Below are 19,827 nucleotides of genomic sequence, written 5' to 3' on the forward strand. Positions count from 1 at the left end.
TTCATCTTTAAATATACTTTAAATTCAGAGTGTGAAATATGTTTTATAAAGCACTCAAATCAGCTAATATGATTTTTCATTATATATATTTTAATCTAAACCATGAAATTATTATAAGTATTTTTTATCAAGAAAACATTTTTTTAATTTTAATTCATTGTATATCTTTTTAACTTTAATTTATTTGTTTTGTTAATTAATCAAATGGATTTACAATTCAGCCTATACCCATTTTAATCTAAACCATGAAATTATTATAAGTATTTTTTATCAAGAAAACATTTTTTTAATTTTAATTCATTGTATATCTTTTTAACTTTAATTTATTTGTTTTGTTAATTAATCAAATGGATTTACAATTCAGCCTATACCCTTGGAACCATGAAAATTTATTAATTAAAGGGGACATTATTTAATTAATAAATTATTATGAGTTATTATTATTATTCTATATGTATGTTTAATCAAAACAACTAAAGACAAAAAACAAAAAAAAATATCGGTTTGCCATTGCAGTGGCCTATCTTGACCGCCACCTGAAGAATATCGCGATGACGCAGGGGTGTCGGGGGTCCTCCTCCGTGTTGTTTTCTAGAAATATATTAAAACAATTTTATTTATTTTTTTAAATTTTATTTTTAATATTAATATATCAAAACAATTTAAAAATTAAAAACTCCAATCGAAACTCGCAGGAATACTATGTATTTTTAGACTTTGTGGGAAACATATTCCCATGAGTTTCTTTCGCCCCAAATCGTACGCTTGGTGCCATCGGTCGTCAACATTCAGAGTGTGGAATTGTTCTTAATTTCTCAGTATATCTGGCGGGTCAAGACCGGCAAGTGAAGAACAACGCCAGAAAAAAAAAATAACTCAAGGATGTCATGGCAGTGTTAGTCTATTTCTGCCTAATTATGACCAGAGATCACAAGAAAGCTGTAAATCAGAGACCACTCGGCTCAGTTTCTTTTTTCTTTTTTTTTTATAAATTAAAAATGATGTATAAAATAGCTCATTAATTTTAAAGGGTAAATTTATGAGATGAGGTTTAAAAAATTGCCAATTTTAATACAATATTGTCCTACAAGAATTAGGGGTTATTAAAAAAAAATAAAAAAATTGATTAAATCGAGAAAAAAAAAAAACTGAAGAAACCGAACCATGAAAAAAACCAATTAAATGGATTATAATATTTAAAAAAAATATTCGGTTTGGTTGGGTTTCGGTTTCGTAAGCCTGGAACTGAAAAACCAAATTAAACTGGAAAAATAAATCAAACCGAAAAAAACTGAACTAAACCGAAACTAAACCCATTAGAAAAGTAAAAAAAAAAACCCAAAAAAACAATATAACTTTTTTGTTTTTAATATAAAATAATCGAACCGAACCAAACTGAAATTGGTTGGTTGGGTTTTGGTTTTTAATATAAAAAACCAAACTGAACTGAAACCAGTCAGTTTGAACCGGTTTTGGTTTTTTTATTTTATTTTATAAAATTTCAATTTGGTTGTTTTTTATAAGTAAAAACCGAACCGAACCGCAAATAATTACCTCCTAATAAAAATAATATAATTAAAGGGATGTGGGAAACTAAAGTTCCATTCAAATACCGAATATTGGATGTTATTGTCCTAATAAATGAGATTTGGACTCATTTTCAACTAGATAAAAACCTTAAATATTTTGATTTTTTAACTTCTATTCTGTACAAATATATAGAAGCTGATTCATATTTTTAAACTAATTAAATTGTGTTTCTTTCTGGGCTATACTCAAATAGAAATTTGCACTTCAAGTGTGTGTATCATTACCTCATATTTTATTTGTTAGAATTTAGAAAAGGAGAATTGACTTGTTCTTTCCTGGACTGTTTGAAAGTTTGGTGGCTTTTATTTTAAAATGTTTTTTTAAAATATATTTAATTTAAAAAAACACTAAATTGATTTTTTTATATATAATTTTAATGATTTAATATTAAAAATTAAAAAAAATATTATATTTCAAACAAAAAGTACACACTAAATAACTCTAAACTCCGAATTGGAAGTTGGGAGCAAAGCTTAACGTAATACATTAACTTAATTCCTCGTAGTACAGTCTTTATTTGATAAACGTAATTACAAAAACGAAAAGAACAGAGAACTGAACGCATTGATTCCTTTCACTTCCTTGGTAGCTCAGGCGAGAATGTCGTCTAGGTCTGGTCTAGCTTTCATCACAACCTCCAATGGCTGAACTCTGGACATGAGGGTCGCAACCTTCTCATCTACGTTAATTTCCTTACCGTCAACCGTATCCCATTCGAAGCACTGAATCAATGAGCCCAAAGTCAAGGTCATTAACCTGTAAGCGAGGCCCTCCCCGGGGCAAGATCTCCTTCCTAATCCAAACGGCATTAGCTTGTATGCTTCAGTTTTTCCGTTCAGGAACCTCTCGGGCTTGAAACTTAATGCGTCATCCCAAACCTTAGGGTCTCTCTGAATAGACCATGCATTTGCAAACACCATTGTACCAGGTGGTACATCGTATCCTCCAATGGTACAATGCTCGGATGCCACATGTGGTACTAGCATGGCGGCCACCGGATACAGTCTCAAGTTCTCGGAAATGATACCTTGAAGGTAGTGTAGTTTTGAGATGTCTGGTTCTTCAATCAAGTGGTCTTTTCCAAGTTGGGTGTCTAATTCTTCTTTCGCCTTCTTCAATACATGTCGATTGTTGAGCAGATTGCAAATTGCCCATTCCAATGACGCAGCTGAAGTCCTGGTTCCGGCGACTGCCATTATCTGCGAAGAACAGTTCATAATTAGAAATTTAAAAATGAAATGGATAGGAATTTATGATTTTGGTGAATAACATTAAAGTCAGAACTGAAACTAACCATAATTAGGCCTTTGATTATTGAATCCGTATAGGACTGGGGTTGTGCTTCCTGCAAAGTCAGCAAGTGGCTAACCATGGTGTTCCGATCCCGGTCAGCGCGATGCTCATCAATCAGTCTTTGCAAGAACAGATCCATGTTCTTGCTAAGGGTTTTCATTCTCTTAACAAACCCGTTATAATCAATATTGCTCAGAATGGGAAACAAGTCCCCTAGATGTGTCTCCTTAGCAAACTCACCATACTGATTCATCATGTCCCTAAATTGCAGCGCCTCCTCGAGCTCACTCACGTCTTCACCATAATACCGCTTTCCGGCAAGCATCGTCATTACTATGTTAAACGTCAGGTCCAAAATCATGGACCTTAGCTCCACCTTCCCTGCATTTTCACCAGATACACGAGAAACCCTCTTCATGAGATTCGTGACCTCCTTCTTACGAAGTTCTTGAAACCCATTGAGACGTTTCGGTGAGAAGATCTCATTATTGCCTATGCGGCGAAGGCTGCGCCAATGATCACCATAGTTGGCTGCTCCCATGGTGGTGAAGTTGTAGTTCAAGTACTTGCCGTGGCAAAACGGGGGACGATTGGCCAAAATCACATCATTCTTAGTAAAGCATTCTTCAACAGCTTCGGGTGAGTTTACAATGATCACGAAGCGGGAACCGAATCGAAGCGACATGATCGGGCCAAATCTTTGTGAGAGGTTGTGGATGGTTTGGTAGATAGGTTGTTTCATGAGATGGAGATGACCAATGATCGGAAGAGCAAACGGGCCTGGAGGTAGATTCTTGTATTGCTTTCTTGTCTGCAACAAGAAACTGAGAGCAATAACAACGAAGGAAATGGTGAGAATTAAGAACATCATGGTGTCTTCCATCTCCTTGGTTGTGATAATCTGTTTCTGCACTAATCTTGCGTCCATATATATATAATAGTGCCCAATACCCTCTCTTCTTCAGAGGGTAAGCTAGGGAATTAATTTAGAGCAATCAACGTCAGCTGTTAACAAGCCAAACTTGACTGAAGAATTCAGAAGCAGCCAGATTCTCTGCAAGAGTTGCCTTAAAAAATATTCCAATTATTATATTATATTATATTAGTTATTTTTTAAAATATTTTTTTATTTAAAAATATATTAAAATAATTTAATAATATCAAAAAAAAATTATTTTAAAATAAAAAAATACTTTAAAATACAAACCACAAATCACTTCTTAATTTGTTTTCAATTCCAGAAAATATTTGGGAACGATGTGTAAATTCTAAAAAATTTAATTTTTTTTTGTAAAAAAATATTTTTTTATATGTTTTGAATGTGTTGATCTCAAAAATAATTTTTAAAAAATAAAAAAAAATATCATTTTAATACATTTTAGCACGAAAAGTTCTTTAAAAAATAACCGTCTATATTCTATATTGTCAAAACAACATTGTTTATTGATGAAGAAGCAGTACCAGCAGGTGATTAAGTGAATAAATAAATAAATAAATAGTTTACATAAACGTTTTGCTTAATTAATCATTTTGTTAACAAGATGAGCTCTTAATTTGCATTTGTTTAAATCTCTGCTCTAATAATTAATGTGTGATCGCTAATTTATATTTTCTTAAGAAAAAAATCATTGTTTATTGATCTATTGACTTTTTTTATTATTTTTCTTATCAAATTCCTTGTTTAATTATTCAAAGGTGTTTTTAATTAAGTTTCCAATTATCTGCCAAAGGTATAACACAAATAACAATAATTTTTGGACTTCCATTCCCTTTATGTCAATCCTTTTAGACCATCGTATAATCGAAAATTAATCTCATTATATCATAAATATTGTATAAATCAGAATCATTCACTATATAATTGAAATAGAAAGACGAGTTTAATTCTTTAAAGAAAACAAAATTAAAGATTAGTAATTATTAAGGATTGTTAACCTCAGAGAGGTTAATAATAACACCAAATTCATTTTTCAAACTCATGATGTTGAGGATTTTTAAAAAGAGAAATTTTAGTTTTTTTTTCAAAAATAACTTACTTTATAGTGTTTTTATTTTTCTCATTGATAATTTTATTTTTCCTAATTTATTTAGGATTTTTATTGCTTTTTTTTTTATTTTAAAGTTTTTTAACTTCTATGTTACTTTTTAGGTTTATATAAGGAGTGGAAAACCTCTTATTGAAAGGTTTACAACTTCTTATATAAACAAATGAAATATAACTCAGACTGATCGAATCCAATATACTTAATAAAACTCTATTGTCAAATCAATCAATCGACTGGATTAATCAACTAATCAATCGCTACACAAACCAATCGGTCGGCCAGTTTAGACTAACCGGTCAGTTGATAGCAACATGTGAACTAGTCAATTGGTTCGTACCAACCTGTTGATCGATTAGTCAGGATTTCCAGAATCCTGACCTGTCAATCTTCAATTCTACAGATTTCTCAAAAACACAAATTGTTCTTCAACAAACCTATAATTCAGACATCAAATCAATTTGTTTTAGTCCAACTAATCACCCTAAAACATCAATTAATTTCCTTAATTCATTAGGTCATCAATCAATATAAAACCCTAACTTCTTCATTAATCATTCCATAAACAACCCAAAAATAAAAAACAACAATGAAGGAAAACACTCACTTGTTACTTTCACATTTCTTGAACCAAAAATTCAAGAGGGAAGGGTCACGGCAACCACAAAAAAAAAAAAACAGAGAAAAAAAAATGCTCTTAACAACTTTTTCTTTAAATACCTAGGTTAGTTGAGGTGGGTTCGGGCCAATTTAGGTTTGGATTTGAAATAAAAGTTTGGGTCTTTCAATGCATTAGTTTGATCTAGGATTGAGTTTCAAAAAACAAAAAATACCTAGAGTTTACATAGTTTGACCTGGTTGACTTGACGAATCAATTTACAATTCAGTAAACTTGGTTTTACTTTTAAAAATAAATTTTTTTCAAAACAAAGTTATTTTTCTATTTTCTTATAAAATTATTTTAAATTAAATATTATCAATCTCTAAATTATCTTACTCAGCCAGACCTGGCCTATAGGTATCATATAGTGAGACTATTAGAAAATTTATAATTCGAGGGAGAAATGATTTTACTATGAAAAATGCTTAATAAACTATACACAAGACCTAAAGCTAGTGGATCTTTTACACCCAATATATTAATACTCATAAAAAAAAAAAAAATGTTTTCATGCTTATAAGTTAAAGAAGCTCGATTGAAACACTCGAAATTTATTGAACTTGAAATACGCAAATAGTATATACATCATTCAAGCAGTACTACACCAACTTCAAACTGGAATAGATAAGCTTATCACAACCTCCTTAATTACTTAGCTAATCATAAACAGTGGAGTGGAGGACATAATACCGGATTTTACATGTTAAAGCCATACCTTAATTACAGTAGATAACATCACTGAAGCAGTGGATCGTGGAGGACATAACACAACATATTACATGATGAAGCCACGGTACCTTACTGATCCATGATAGGCATTGACAGATGAGTGATGAACTTGTGTCCTGGATCTTTAGCTGGAACCCAAACAAGGATATCATTGGCTAGAGAGTGACGAATGATCATCCTTGGCTTAGCTTTAAGAAGTTGAAAGGCTAATTCCTTTGGGTTCCAAGCAGATTTCTTCATGGCAAACAGACACCACATTATCCTAGTCCCATCAACACCAAGAAATGGAACAGTATAAGCCTTGGTACCCTGCATTTCACGGTGTTGGGTGTGACATTTGCTAATTGTGACATGTGCAGGGTGTGAAGTGTGATGAAGAGAAGAAAAAAGTAGCTGTGAGTGGGCATGATGGGTGCAGCCGAAAGTGAAAGGAAAATGGGCAGAAGCATCAGCCGAAAGTAGAAGCATGTGAAGCCAAGTCGGGTGAGCTGGAATGGTCTGCCATTGTAACCATTACACCCTATAAATAGAGGCAAGACAGCAGCACAAGATATATAGCAGCAGAACGAAGAGAAAGTGAGGAGAGAAAAGAGAATGAGAGGGTGAGAGCTGCCAAGGCGGCGGCAGCATATACGATGCCGCCTTGGACAACAACTGTGAGTGTAGCTTCCAAGAGAGTTCAGCTGTGAGTAAAGAGAAGTGTAGCTGCCAAGAGAATGCAGCTGAGAGTGAAGAGAAGTACTGTAGTTGCAGAGTGCGCATCTACAAGAGAGTGTGATGGGAGTTGAGTAGAGTGGATATACTACTCCTCCTCTATGTGTAATAAAAAATGCACCCAATAAAAATGATTGCTTTGTCGAATCACTTTGAATACTACTTTCACCGACAATACTAACACTAACACATGGCAATAATATAGAGCAGAAATAACAAACTTGCTTATTTTGTTACAAAATTAAAGCCAAAATCAAAAACTCATTATCATAATTTTTTAATCCTACTTTAATTGGTATATCAGTAGTTAAAAAAAAACATTATTTGCATATCAATAATTATGAGATCACAATAACCCTATAAAAAACAATTAAAAAAATAATAATATCCAATACAAAAGCATTTATTGTTAAAGATAAAATTAAAAATAAATAAAAAAGTTTTTAAAAAAAACAGTCATATTCATGTCTGCTTATTGATATTCATTTTTGTGGTTTACAGAGTTTGTCGTGACCTGCAGTCATGAGTCATCATTCTTTGTTTATATCTGCTGTTAAACTACAGGACAGAATGTAGACTTGAAACCACTGCTATGCTCCACCTTGTTGGGTTGGTTGTCGGACGCAAGTAAACATGCCCAGCCACCTTGAAGAGCCACCTTGTTGCGTACTCTGCAGATCAGAAACGGTTTTTGCTTCCTTTAGATTATCATAACAAAGCAATTGTGAGAGAGCTACTTGAACTGGCAGAAGAGGAGTTTGGATTGCCTAGCAATGGACATCTCACGTTGCCGTGTGATGCAGAGCTAGTGGAATATGCAATTGCTTTGATCAAACAGCATGTCACTAGAGATGTAGAGAAGGCATTGTTGTTGTCCATGGCTAGCAGTCACTGCTCAACATCGTCGGATCTCCATCATCAAGTAGCAGTCCATCAATTACCAATTTCCGGCTTCTAAAGAGTAGATTATTTTTGTAAACAGTGCAAACAAGTTAGAAAAATCATGAGATACATGGTTCCTTTGATAAAGTTCGTGGAGTATAGTTGAAGAGAAACCTCTGCAAATTCTAGTTTAAGGATGCAATTATGTTAAAACTTTTTGGATAAGTGTGCATCTGCCAAAGAACAAAATGAAGAATAACAAAAATTCTCAAACATAGAAGCTCGCAGGCTGCAACTGGTACTATTAAACGCCATTCCGAGTAACAACACGGAAATCAAAGTGGAAATTACTATCGCCAGACGACGACGACGACAAAAAAGAATCAGACACATGGCTTTGCACTCATACTTTATAAAATTTACAAATAAGCTCATGTGGAATGTCCAGTTCTAAAAACAACAACAGGATCAGATTTGGAGACAACTATAGCATACAAACATCAGATTCACCTAGTGTTTGGTTATCTGAACTACAACACTGAAACAAATTGCTTCAAGACCTGTCTGCCACAAGTGATTGCTCAAGCTCCTCCCTCCGCTGCTCTAATTCCTGTGATCGTTAATCCAAGCTTGTTAATAGAGGAAAATCTGAGTAACAACCAATATTTGTAAAAACAATAGACAGATATCAATAAATCACCGGCAAAAGAACACCATTTGCCTAATAAAACCAACTGCATGCTCTCAGAAAAAACAAACTGTGTGCAAGCACATGTATATCAGATTGAGAATCTTATTGCCTTGCATTTTCACCCTTGTCTGATTTTAATACATCCTGACGACTTACATAACTGATCATGGAAGTCTGTTTGCTTACAGATTTGATTGGGGCATATCAAAACCTTTTCTGCAGCATTATTGTGACAAGCGCTCACTGCTTGTAGCAGTTCAAGTTTTAGAAACGCAACAAAATTTGGATCCATTTCCTCACGTTGGCTTACCATTTCATGGCTCAGATGAGCTATGATATATTTCTCTTCTTGCACGCATTGTAAACAAACAAAGATGCCTGTAGGGATCTTAGAACTCATGTTCCTGTTTGTCGCTAAAATCTCATAACATGCCTTGACCTCCAAAAAGCGATGGCACGGATAAAACTTAAATGCATAACTTGGAGGAGTAACATACACATACAGGCTTGGAGTAAAATGAAAAACAGGAACCTCATATAAACACTCAATACCAATCATCATTTCAAGAGCTACAGCAATACACAGCTCACCTCCAGATCCTTGATAGCCTGCACCCTCGTAGTTTTTTTCTTCTGTTGAGCCCGTTTGAGACACCCAATGCACAGAATTCCCTACATTCAAGAGCAACACACCATTGGATTTAGAAGTAAGTTATTGTAATCACCAAACTCAATTTAAACCAAAGCCCCCCCGAATCCGTCTATCATCTTACCAAAACAACATAAACTACACCACAACCAAGGAGCAAATAACTTGCTACATTTTCTAGAATAACAAGCTGCTTCTGCTTTGAAGAATAGTCGGGGAAAGCTCTCGTCATTACCGCAACACTGCAAAAAGAAAAACCATCATCTTAAACCGTAAGACTCTACGCAACCCTGTGTAACGCACATTTTTCCATCCTCGTTGAAACAAATGACTTACAAGATTTGCAGCATGCCCCTGCCAACCCAATACTCCAGTACCTGCAGAATATTAACAATTAACATTTTCACAAATTCCAGCATGGTAATTTATTAGAGTAAATTAATTAATTAAACATAAATTAATTCAATTCGATTCAATAAATTAAAACAAGTGAAAATGTCAAAATATTCATCACCAAACTCCAATTTTCACAGATTAAACACACGAGCAAAATATAAAATTAAAATTAAAATAAAAAACAATTACGGGACCTTCCAGTACTTGATGATAAATCCCCACTCAGTCTCGGCAACCACCACAATAACCGCAATAATCACCGCATAACACCTGAATATTCCATCAAAAACCTTCACAAAACAACAACCAGTCAGCAATCAACACCTCACACACTCGCTCCCCTATACATATATAAAGATAGTCTTACATCAGACCCGTTTTTGAAGGATTGAATGGCGGAGAGAAGGTTGACGGCAATACAAAGAATGGCGGTGAGTGCAGTCACAACGCTGAAACACCTACAAACGACTAAAAAGAGGTCCGGTCCAGATCGAGCTCGTAATGAGCTTAATGATTCTCGAGGAGACGGAGGCAAAGGAGTTGTCTCTTCGTTTCTCGCCATTGAAGCTGAATCGAAACGTGTCTAGGTGGATGGAGAAAAATACGATTTTTTTTTGTTTCTTCTAGTTCTCGAGCGGGATTCTCTTCTTATCTTTCGGCCGTTGTTCAAGAAAGGAAGGGAATGTGGCGGCAGACCGACACTGTCGGTTCGATAATGATGTAACTGACACGTGTCAGCGGAATTTTCACGGTGGATTTTATGGGCTTTTTGTGGCCCGATTAATTTTGGGCCGAAGCTAAAATCCACAGAAGAGCATATGGCATGTTGGGCCGGATTTAGAGGGAAAAAAACCAAAGAAAACGAAGATTTAAAACAAATATCAAAAAAAGTATTTTTTTTATACAGCCACCAACTTAAAATACTTTATGCCTTCTTATTCTTAAATCTTAAGTTGAATGTTCTCTAATTTTAAACGGAAAAAAAAATAAGAGAAAAATATTTTACACATACCCAACACTTTACAAATTCTCTTGTCCAAACATTTTTTTTATTTAAATTACATGTATAAATGACATATTTTTGACAAAAATGTAACATTTATTATCAAAAGGAGGAGAAGATCTTTTTTATTTTATTTTTTTATAGTACGAGGACGTAATTGAATAAATTGATAGTCTAGATACTATATTGGGAGTTAATTTATAGTTGTGGGATTATTTGAGGTTTGCTCACCACTACTGCCAAGTCCCAATACCAGATCATCTTTCTTCACCAACCCAAATCATTTCTTGAAACAGACAAATCCTTCCACATGCAAGTCTTCCAAAAATCCAATCAAACCTTAGCTAACAAAGGCTTTAATATTCAAAAGCAATCCACAATTTCCTCTGTCTGAGTCATAAATACATGCATAATTGCATGTGTCGTAGCCCGTAAGAACTCTATTTCCACAGCCACATAATCACAAAGAAAAACATCATCAAGATGGACAATATTGAAGAAGAGATTGCAGCACAAAATGGCAATTTGGAAGAGAGCTCAAGTGCAAAAGATGGTTCAATTTGTGGGTATGAGTCCCTTCACCACCTTCTAAGTGTCAATCTCAAGCCTCATCTATACAAGGTAACTTTTCCTTTCTCTGTTTTTTTTTTTTTTGTGTGTGTGTGTTTTCTTATTGAAGCTTGAGCAAATTTTGATGGGTTAGTTTACTGATTAGCCTATCTGGGGTGGTTATATCTTTGGTGGATTAGAAAATTTTGATGGGTTAGACAGATAAATCTCTCATCTTTCACTGATTTTATTTAGTTGTTTTGTAGGACTGTTTATTTTTCTGTTTAACTGAGTCTGTAGCTGCAAAGATTGAAACTTTACGGCTATAGTAGGGGATTTACCTCTTTTGCTGGAGATGGGATGAGTTCTGTCACTTGTGTGATTGTTAATGTTGTGATTTTATAGGGTTTGATTACATTTGAATTCCATGTTGATTTACTGACTAATTGTAAGAAACTTGTGAATCATTAAGGTTGACTGGAAATCTTATGATGTTTGATACATATGTTTCAGGAAGTCAGTCGCTTGCTTATTGGACTGAATTGTGGAAAACCTCTCGAGCTTATTGCTCTCCCGGAATCTGCAAAAGCCCTCTCTTCGAAACATGATTTTGACCTCCAGGTAGGTGCTTGTCCCACCTTTTGTTGTAGCAGTTAATGTTGAATCTTTTTGAAGAATTAAGTTCCCTGTTCAATATATATAAATGGGCATTACGTAGATGGTTAGAACAGATGATTTATTTCTTGGTCCTAAACAACGTGCTAGAAATGGTCGTGCTGGTATTTTGGAGCTAACACTTTGTTTAGGCTTCACTTGTTTGGATGGGACAGATGATCAGTTCAATGCTTGAACTGTCACTTAAGTTTTCTTCCCATTCTAAGATGGGACCTTTAAATCTTTGATGCTAGGTTATTGATTTTTCTGAAACTTGAATCATTAAAATTTTCAGGCCTTTTCCTTTGATGCTGACAAGGAGTTGGTGCGAGAACCTCGAGTAGTCAGGGTGGGTCTCATTCAGAACTCTGTAGCTCTTCCAACAACTGCCCCCTTATTGGACCAAAAAAGAGCTATCTTTCAGAAATTGAAGCCAATCATTGATTCTGCAGGTGCTTCAGGAGTCAACATATTATGCTTACAGGTAAGCTGAGACATGAGGTTTAAACTGATTTTGATGATTACTGTCCATTGCATTCTGAAAAATATGATGTTATTTCTCATATAATTATAACCCAGGAAGCATGGATGATGCCATTTGCATTTTGTACCCGGGAGAAGAGGTGGTGTGAATTTGCAGAGCCTGTTGATGGGGAATCAACACAGTTTCTTCAGGAATATGCGCGGAAATATAACATGGTCATTATAAATCCAATTCTAGAGAGAGATGTTAATCATGGAGAGACTCTCTGGAACACTGCTATTATAATTGGAAACCGTGGAAACATAATTGGCAAGCATCGGAAGGTAATTCTCATGCTATTTGTTTCTGTGTTATGTTGTTCCTGCTGTTCTTCTTCAAAACATTATGATTTTGCATTTTACAGAACCATATACCTAGAGTCGGTGATTTCAATGAAAGCACGTATTACATGGAAGGAAATACCGGGCATCCTGTGTTTGAGACGGCTTATGGAAAGATTGCTGTCAATATATGTTATGGGAGGCACCATCCATTGAATTGGTTAGCATTTGGCCTGAATGGTGCAGAGATTGTTTTCAATCCTTCTGCAACTGTTGGTGAACTCAGCGAACCAATGTGGCCTATTGAGGTTAATACCAGTTTGCTGTGTTTCATGCTTAGAATGTGTGCAATAGTTCGAGTTTTTGTTATTGTTGGACAAATTGAACTTCCAAAAGTCAACATGTTGCTTATCACTGGTCACTGACATATTACTGATGGTTTTGCAGGCTCGTAATGCTGCCATAGCTAACAGCTACTTTGTTGGGTCAATCAATCGTGTTGGAACTGAGACATTCCCTAATCCATTTACTTCCGGCGATGGGAAGCCACAACATGCAGATTTTGGGCATTTCTACGGGTCTAGTCATTTTTCAGCTCCAGATGCTTCTTGCACACCCTCCCTCTCACGTTACAAGGATGGATTATTGATCTCAGACATGGATCTAAACCTCTGTAGGCAGCTGAAAGACAAGTGGGGATTTCGGATGACTGCTCGGTATGAGTTATACGCTGACATGCTTGCCCGTTACTTGAAGCCAGACTTTGAGCCCCAAGTCATCTCCGATCCCCTGTTACATAAGAAGTCTCTGTAACTCTCAGGAGTTGAAACTTGCAATCTGTGAAAAATACAAGCTGTCGCTGGATTGTATCTTGAATCATCCTCTGAAATAAAGAATTCATGTTTGTAAATATTCAGACACCTTTTATCTGTTGATGAACTAAGGATTGAATGACAATAAAAGAAGTTGAACAGACCCTTTTGGGACTGATGATGAGAAGAAGAACCAGCATGAATGGCTGAGATTGCTCATAAATGGCTGTGAATAGACAATCAAATGAGTTGGGATTATGAAAAAAAAATTCGTTTAATTATTGACTGGTGCTTTCAAATGACTGAAAGGATGCTTTCTAATAATACAAGAATCATGATCAAGTTTAAACAATAGTCAAATATCATGTGCCTTGTATTGATCAACGTTATAATATAAATAAGAACTGATTCGTTGAGCTCTCCTTTCAAAGGAGTTGGTTTTGTACCAATCGACCTTTTCTTAGTTTAATGCCCATGTTCTACCTCTCATGATTGTCGGATCTGACAGGGGTTTGGATAGTTGAGTCAATTCAATTAATTTTATGAAAATAACAGCATTTTATTTTAATTTTTTCTTACAAAAGATTGATCCAATATTATCAAATCAATTGAATATAACCAAGCTAATTAATAATTAAGAAATTAATAACTCGATCGGACTGAAAGTTATGTCAATATTTTGTTAGATTTAATTAAAAACTTAATCTAAATTATGTTTTATGTCTTTGATTTTTCAAGTTAATCTATAACATTAAAGGTTTAATAACTTTTTATTTAACTCTATATTTATATATTTAGCGAAGAAAATTAAAGAAAATAAATCTAAAATTACAAATAGTTTCCTTAGTTTTTAAATGAGTGTTCGAGAGTATAGTAACTTATATTTTTAAATAAGTTTTAAAAGTATATTTTACTTGGAAAAAAAATTAATTTAATTTTTTTTTAGTATTTTTTAATAAAATATTATAAATAAAAATTTAAAATTTAAAAAAATCATTTTAATTTATCTTAAAGTGAAAATTATAATTAATCCCATCACCTTGTGTGAGTGTGCATGCATGTTTTGGTGTTTTCGGTTGAGAATTATGGTTAAGAACTGTGTGAAGATGGGAAATTTGGGATTAGGAAGTAAAGCATTACTCTCTTTTTTCAGGCTATATAGTTTATTTTTTGAATTGGGAAAATAGAAACTTTGTGTTCAACTTGGTTTTGAAAGTGATATCTGATTGACTTGTTGTATTGCATATGTGCATGTGCTGTTGTTTTTATTGGTGTGAATTGTGGTTGGCAATTGTGAAAAGAAGGGATCTTTGAGACTGGGAAGTGCAGTGTGTTGGATTTAGGGGAATCTGTGCTTGCTGGAAATGCTGGTGCCTTCTGATTTTCCTGGAATGTATTAGAAGGTACTGGTACTTCAAATTAGAAAGGTTGAAACATTGGATTTTTGAAAAGATCAGAACTTTACACTTGACCTTTTCAATTCTTTTTTAAAATTTCTATGATCCAAATGGGAAATAAAAAGATTTGGCAAGCGAAAAACATAAACTGACGGTAGTTCTTACTGTTTTGTGTGATTAGCGAGCAAACTGTGATGGAGGGAATGCAACTTTATATAGATTAAGATTTTTCTTTTAAATGCTGAGAAATTCTCTCCTGCCTTGCAGTTGCGATTAGGCAATGCTGTAAACAGAGAGGATAATGAAGATGCTGCTAGGCTTAAAGTGGCAATTGCAGCTGCAGCAACAAATGATACTGTTGGCAGAGTGATGTCGCTGCTGAATGTGAGTAATTTAACTTGTAACTCTGGTTTTCGTAAGGAGTAAAATGCTGAAATTTCTTCTGTTAACCAGTCTTCTTGTTTTCTTGGGGGGGCCGATTCAGAGAGCATTAGAACAAGAGCAATACCTGGAGGCAGCTTTCTTACGAGATAATGCTGGTGCTGGTTGTTGCTGCATCTGATATGTGTTTTTTCTCAAGCTATGTTCCATGTTTTTCTTTTTCTAAATAGAATGTTCACCATGACATCTCTCTTTTCTTTTCTTTCTCATCCTCTCTCTCTCTCTCTCTCTCTCTCTCTCTCTTTTTCTTTTTTTGCAGTACATTAAAGGTGGGCCTGAACATCACTTCTTGGTGATCTTCAATCACCTCAGGCTTCAACAGTAGATGCTCGTGTACATTATACTTGAGCTTGTATATTCTTTCTCCTTATTTGTCCGGGCATGTTATTCCTTGTTAAAATAGGTTAATGAAGTCTTAGTAAATCTGCCATAAGATACACAGTTAGCTTTAAGTTTGTTCTCATTTTAGTGCTGGATTACAGATTTGATCTTACAGCCTAGCATGTTGCTTCTGCATGTATTGTGAGCCCTTGGTACGAGTGATCAGCTCTCATAGAGCTGATCCAATGACATAGCTCTTTATTACTACTTTGCATATACACTGAGATAGATGCTGGAGTATAGTGGCTATTGATTTGGGATGATCTGTGGGAAAATGATTACTCTGCAGGAACCTTGTGCTGTGCTATATTGCATATAAGAAAGTAATAAAAATGCAACTTCAACCAGTTATTTTGTAAATGAATTTTGGTTGGTTACAAAGCTGTTGTGTCAGGTTTTTCCGCAGATCTGGAAATCGATTTCATGCATGCTTAAGGATATGCTTGCCCTAGCTGCTTACAAGTTAAGCAGCTTTTGGTCCAACTTTTAATAGTGTTCTCGTAAAGAATTCTGAAACCCCTGGAAAATCAGGGAGAACTCTGTTGAGTAGCAACTTGAATTTGCATGGAATTCTGAAGGGTAGGAAAATTATTGCGTTTGGGACATTGTTTATGACTTGGCCCTCTTAACAAAGTAGAGAAGTAGAGATTAAAGGCGTGTTTCTGTTTTTACATTCTTTTTGAAGGTGCTTTTTAAAAAAAAAAATTAAATTAAATTAATGTTTTTTTTATTTTAATTAGCTGGTATTAAAAAATTTTAAAAATAATTTTAATAAATTTTCAAGTAAAAATACACTTTTAAAAAATAGTTTCACCATTTATTATTCAAGAGCTTACGTGTCTGTTCCGGAGCAGAAAAAGTCTTTAGGTACATGCATTATTATATTGTGCAGAAGAAATACAGGCATGGTCTGCTAATAGCTAATCACATGAGAATGTACAGGCTCCGAACACCACCTCCATTGTTGCTAACTAGAGGTGAGGTGATGGGATTCATGGTTTCTTTGGTGTAACCAGTGACACCTCATTTGCTATTATGGCTCCCCTTTCCTTTGCCATGTAAAGGCCCACATGATGCATCAGCTCCTGCAAAGATAAACCATAAAAAATAAAATAAAAAACTAAAGATTTGAGAGTGAGGACTGGTGGGTGGTTTCTTCTATATTAATGGAGTGTTCAAGTCTCTTTGATGGTGAAACTAAATGCTCGTTACCTGGGGATGAGATAAGGCACCTTTGGTGTTTCTTGCAACATGAAGAGGAACATCGAAGGTAGCACAGCCACGAGAATACACTATTACATCCTCCAGAGGGGCTAGAAATCCACGGTTTCTGGCAGATATTGTTGAACAGACAAAATCCAGAACACAGATGTCTGTGCATATGCCCACCACCAATATCTGCATTCAACAGATCACATAAATTGCATACGATCTTTTTTAAGCTTTTGTTTGTGTCATTGTGATTAAAAACATGCAAGAATGATGGCCACAGGTTCGCTTTATAGTGAACTTGTGACCTAGTATCATGACTTGTAGTGGACTTACAGCTTTTATATGATTGTTCTTCACCCAATCTACGAAAACATTGGAGCCATCATCCTCAATTGAGCCCAAGAATCCATCAAAGCAATCTTTGCGTCGGATTGTGACATTTGGTTCATTCTCTATCCATTGCAGTGCTGCATTTTATGGAACAAGGCAGCATACATAACTTCAGATCTATATCACCTTGTCAATTTCCCTCTTTTCCAAGGATCTAGAGGAAAGCAGATACTCGTAGAAATTAATTCTTGATTATTGGAAAGAAAACGTATTAAGAGAAACTAAATACCAGGAACCAGCTTGGATTCATCCGTGCCAGCAATACAATGAGGGGGGTATGGTTCCTCAGGCTTGTTAGGTTGATGAGAATCAAGGAATGCCAGAACAGGCAGTTTCTTGTCACAGAACAACCTGGCCAGCCTTGCTGATTCATTGATCATTCCTGTAATCTGCATGTTGGGTTCTCTCGGAGCCTGTAAACCAGATATGTAATACTGAGCATGAAAGAGCAAAAAAAGTAAATAGCTATTGGTTATATACAGTCATGTAGAGTAGATAGGATGAAAAATGTTTAAACTACCAGATTTCCAGCACCAGTACTGCAAAAACCATTGATGACATCCACAAGAGCAAGACCAGCTACATCATCCCCCAGCAAAACCAGACTCTTGCTCGAAAGGAAGCTCATTTTTCAAAACATCCATGCTTTGAGACAGCATGTTTTTATCAACTACCAGCACAGAAACTGAATTCCACATTCAAGGGATTTTATCTTTTTTGGTGTTCATGAACAAATATATGGAGTCCAGACCATATTATGGACAATCACAGGCATAACCCTCGTATTACACAAAAGGTCTGATAAAAAGGATACATCCATGCATGCTAACCAACAAAATTCCATGACATGAATCTCATCTTTCTTGATTTGATTGTATAGTTTCAACTTCCAACTGTCATTAATGCTATAAATTGGTATTTATTCAGTGGGAAAAAATAGGATAAGGGCATAGTATATTGGCTTCCCTTGGTAGGCTTACAGCAAGAGAGGGATTAATGTATAACTTGTCTAGTTTAAACACACACAGCAAGAAAAAAGAAACAAGGCACCTAATTATAGAGCCATGAGAACATTTAATGGTCAAGAAAAGAGAGATTCAGTTACCAGATTTCCAGCACCAACAGAGCAAAAACCATTGATGATATCCACAAGAACAAGACCATTCACAACATCTTCAGGCAAAACCACAGACTCCTGCTCAAGAGGCAGTTCATTTTTCAAAAGATCAACAGTTTGGGACACCATTTTTTTCTTTTTTCACTGCCACAAAAGCAAGAACAGAAGTGAAATGAATGAATCTTTCTTTGAACTTCAAGTCAAAAGTATCATTAAGGGACAAGTCAAAAGGGTATTGATTTAGATAAACAAAAACGTGCATGTCCTTCCAACTGAATTTCTTTTCCCAATGTATTATTATCAGCTGTCTTATCTTATCTTATCATATCATAACAAGCACTCCCACAGCAAAATTATTGGACCCTAATCCAACCGTTCAAGATTTATGTAGGTTAATCTAAATTAATATAAAATAATGTTGTTTTAAAAAAAATTAAAAAAGACAAATAATGTTTTAAAAAAATAACATCAAACGCAGTTTTGACTGGAATTTAACAAAGTTAAGGATTAATCAACCACATCTGAAAAGATTAATTTTTATATAGTTAATTGAAAATATAACTTGAGTTATATGTTCACCTGTAAATTACCATCGATGAAAAATATATTTAGAGTTGATTTAGTATTGTAGTAGTTGTTATTTTGTAAAGTATTTTTTATTTAGAAATGTATTAAAATAATATTTTAATTTATTTTTAAAATTTATTTTTAATATTATCACATTTAAACAATTAAAAATATATATTAATTTAAAATTAAAAAAAATTCAAAACAATTTTAGGACATTAATAACTCTGCGGCTCTGCCTATAGTTAGACAACAAATGGGCCAACCCACTATGATAGGCGAGGATCTCTTCCTTAATCCCTCACACCTGCCAGCAATTTACAAACCTCAACGCTACTACGCAAGAGTGTCTTGATAGTGTATTTGAAATTGTTTTTTTAATAATTTTTATGTTGAAATATATATTAATAATATTTTTTTATGTTTTTAAAAATTATTTTTGATATTATTATATTAAAAAAATTTAAAACATACAAAACATATTAAATTTTAATAAAAAAAAATTTGAATTACTGTATAATAATGATTCTAACTTTTTAGGTACAGTTTTGGATTGTTAAAAATGGTTTTTTTTTATATTTTTAAAAATATACATATATTAAAATAAATTTTTATTTTTTAAAATTTATTTTTAATATTAATATATTTTGATGATCTAAAATCATATAAAAATAATTTAAAATAAAAAATATTTTTTGAACGGAAAAACAAACACACTCTTAATAATCTTTTTTTATTTATTTATTTGTAACACATAACTATGTATAAATAAAAACATAAATTACATTTGATTAATTATAATATTTTTAAATAGATTATAATATCTTTAAATTATTTATATGATATTCTTTTC

The 19,827-nt window shown here is 34.0% G+C and overlaps 4 protein-coding genes and 1 long non-coding RNA gene across 6 annotated transcripts; 2 read left to right on the forward strand and 3 right to left on the reverse strand.

The window, feature by feature from the left end:
* Window positions 1–2,050: 2,050 nt before the first annotated feature.
* LOC7485032 (isoflavone 2'-hydroxylase) lies at window positions 2,051–5,108 on the reverse strand. The gene is made up of 2 exons (XM_002309829.4): window positions 2,885–5,108; window positions 2,051–2,789 (listed from the first exon to the last, which is right to left on the reverse strand). Exons 1-2 carry the CDS (start codon window positions 3,809–3,811, stop codon window positions 2,181–2,183), a joined length of 1,536 nt encoding a protein of 511 aa, XP_002309865.3. The 5' UTR covers window positions 3,812–5,108; the 3' UTR covers window positions 2,051–2,180.
* Window positions 5,109–8,176: 3,068 nt separating this feature from the next.
* On the reverse strand, window positions 8,177–10,328 carry LOC7486067 (uncharacterized). Its single transcript, XM_002309827.4, has 6 exons — window positions 10,015–10,328; window positions 9,842–9,937; window positions 9,588–9,628; window positions 9,376–9,493; window positions 9,194–9,274; window positions 8,177–8,521 (listed from the first exon to the last, which is right to left on the reverse strand). The coding sequence occupies exons 1-6, from the start codon at window positions 10,207–10,209 to the stop codon at window positions 8,465–8,467; spliced, it is 588 nt and encodes a 195-aa protein (XP_002309863.1). The 5' UTR covers window positions 10,210–10,328; the 3' UTR covers window positions 8,177–8,464.
* A 580-nt stretch (window positions 10,329–10,908) lies between these two features.
* On the forward strand, window positions 10,909–13,645 carry LOC7486066 (beta-ureidopropionase). The gene is made up of 6 exons (XM_002310449.4): window positions 10,909–11,271; window positions 11,713–11,820; window positions 12,149–12,337; window positions 12,433–12,660; window positions 12,741–12,965; window positions 13,105–13,645. Exons 1-6 carry the CDS (start codon window positions 11,134–11,136, stop codon window positions 13,468–13,470), a joined length of 1,254 nt encoding a protein of 417 aa, XP_002310485.3. The 5' UTR covers window positions 10,909–11,133; the 3' UTR covers window positions 13,471–13,645.
* An 859-nt stretch (window positions 13,646–14,504) lies between these two features.
* On the forward strand, window positions 14,505–15,492 carry LOC112328166 (uncharacterized). Its single transcript, XR_002982813.2, has 2 exons — window positions 14,505–14,872; window positions 15,134–15,492. It is a non-coding gene; the product is annotated as an uncharacterized LOC112328166 (long non-coding RNA).
* A 991-nt stretch (window positions 15,493–16,483) lies between these two features.
* LOC7485029 (nicotinamidase 1) lies at window positions 16,484–18,693 on the reverse strand. Of its 2 annotated transcripts, none has more exons than XM_002309826.4 (5): window positions 18,396–18,693; window positions 17,520–17,703; window positions 17,234–17,367; window positions 16,901–17,086; window positions 16,484–16,773 (listed from the first exon to the last, which is right to left on the reverse strand). In XM_002309826.4, the coding sequence occupies exons 1-5, from the start codon at window positions 18,534–18,536 to the stop codon at window positions 16,681–16,683; spliced, it is 738 nt and encodes a 245-aa protein (XP_002309862.3). In that variant the 5' UTR covers window positions 18,537–18,693; the 3' UTR covers window positions 16,484–16,680. The 2 variants fall into 2 exon arrangements, with proteins under 2 accessions (XP_002309862.3, XP_024460897.2); XM_024605129.2 differs by lacking the exon at window positions 18,396–18,693 and adding an exon at window positions 17,811–18,375.
* Window positions 18,694–19,827: the final 1,134 nt, after the last annotated feature.

This window comes from Populus trichocarpa, chromosome 7, assembly GCF_000002775.5.
Source record: "Populus trichocarpa isolate Nisqually-1 chromosome 7, P.trichocarpa_v4.1, whole genome shotgun sequence".
Lineage (NCBI taxonomy): Eukaryota > Viridiplantae > Streptophyta > Magnoliopsida > Malpighiales > Salicaceae > Populus > Populus trichocarpa.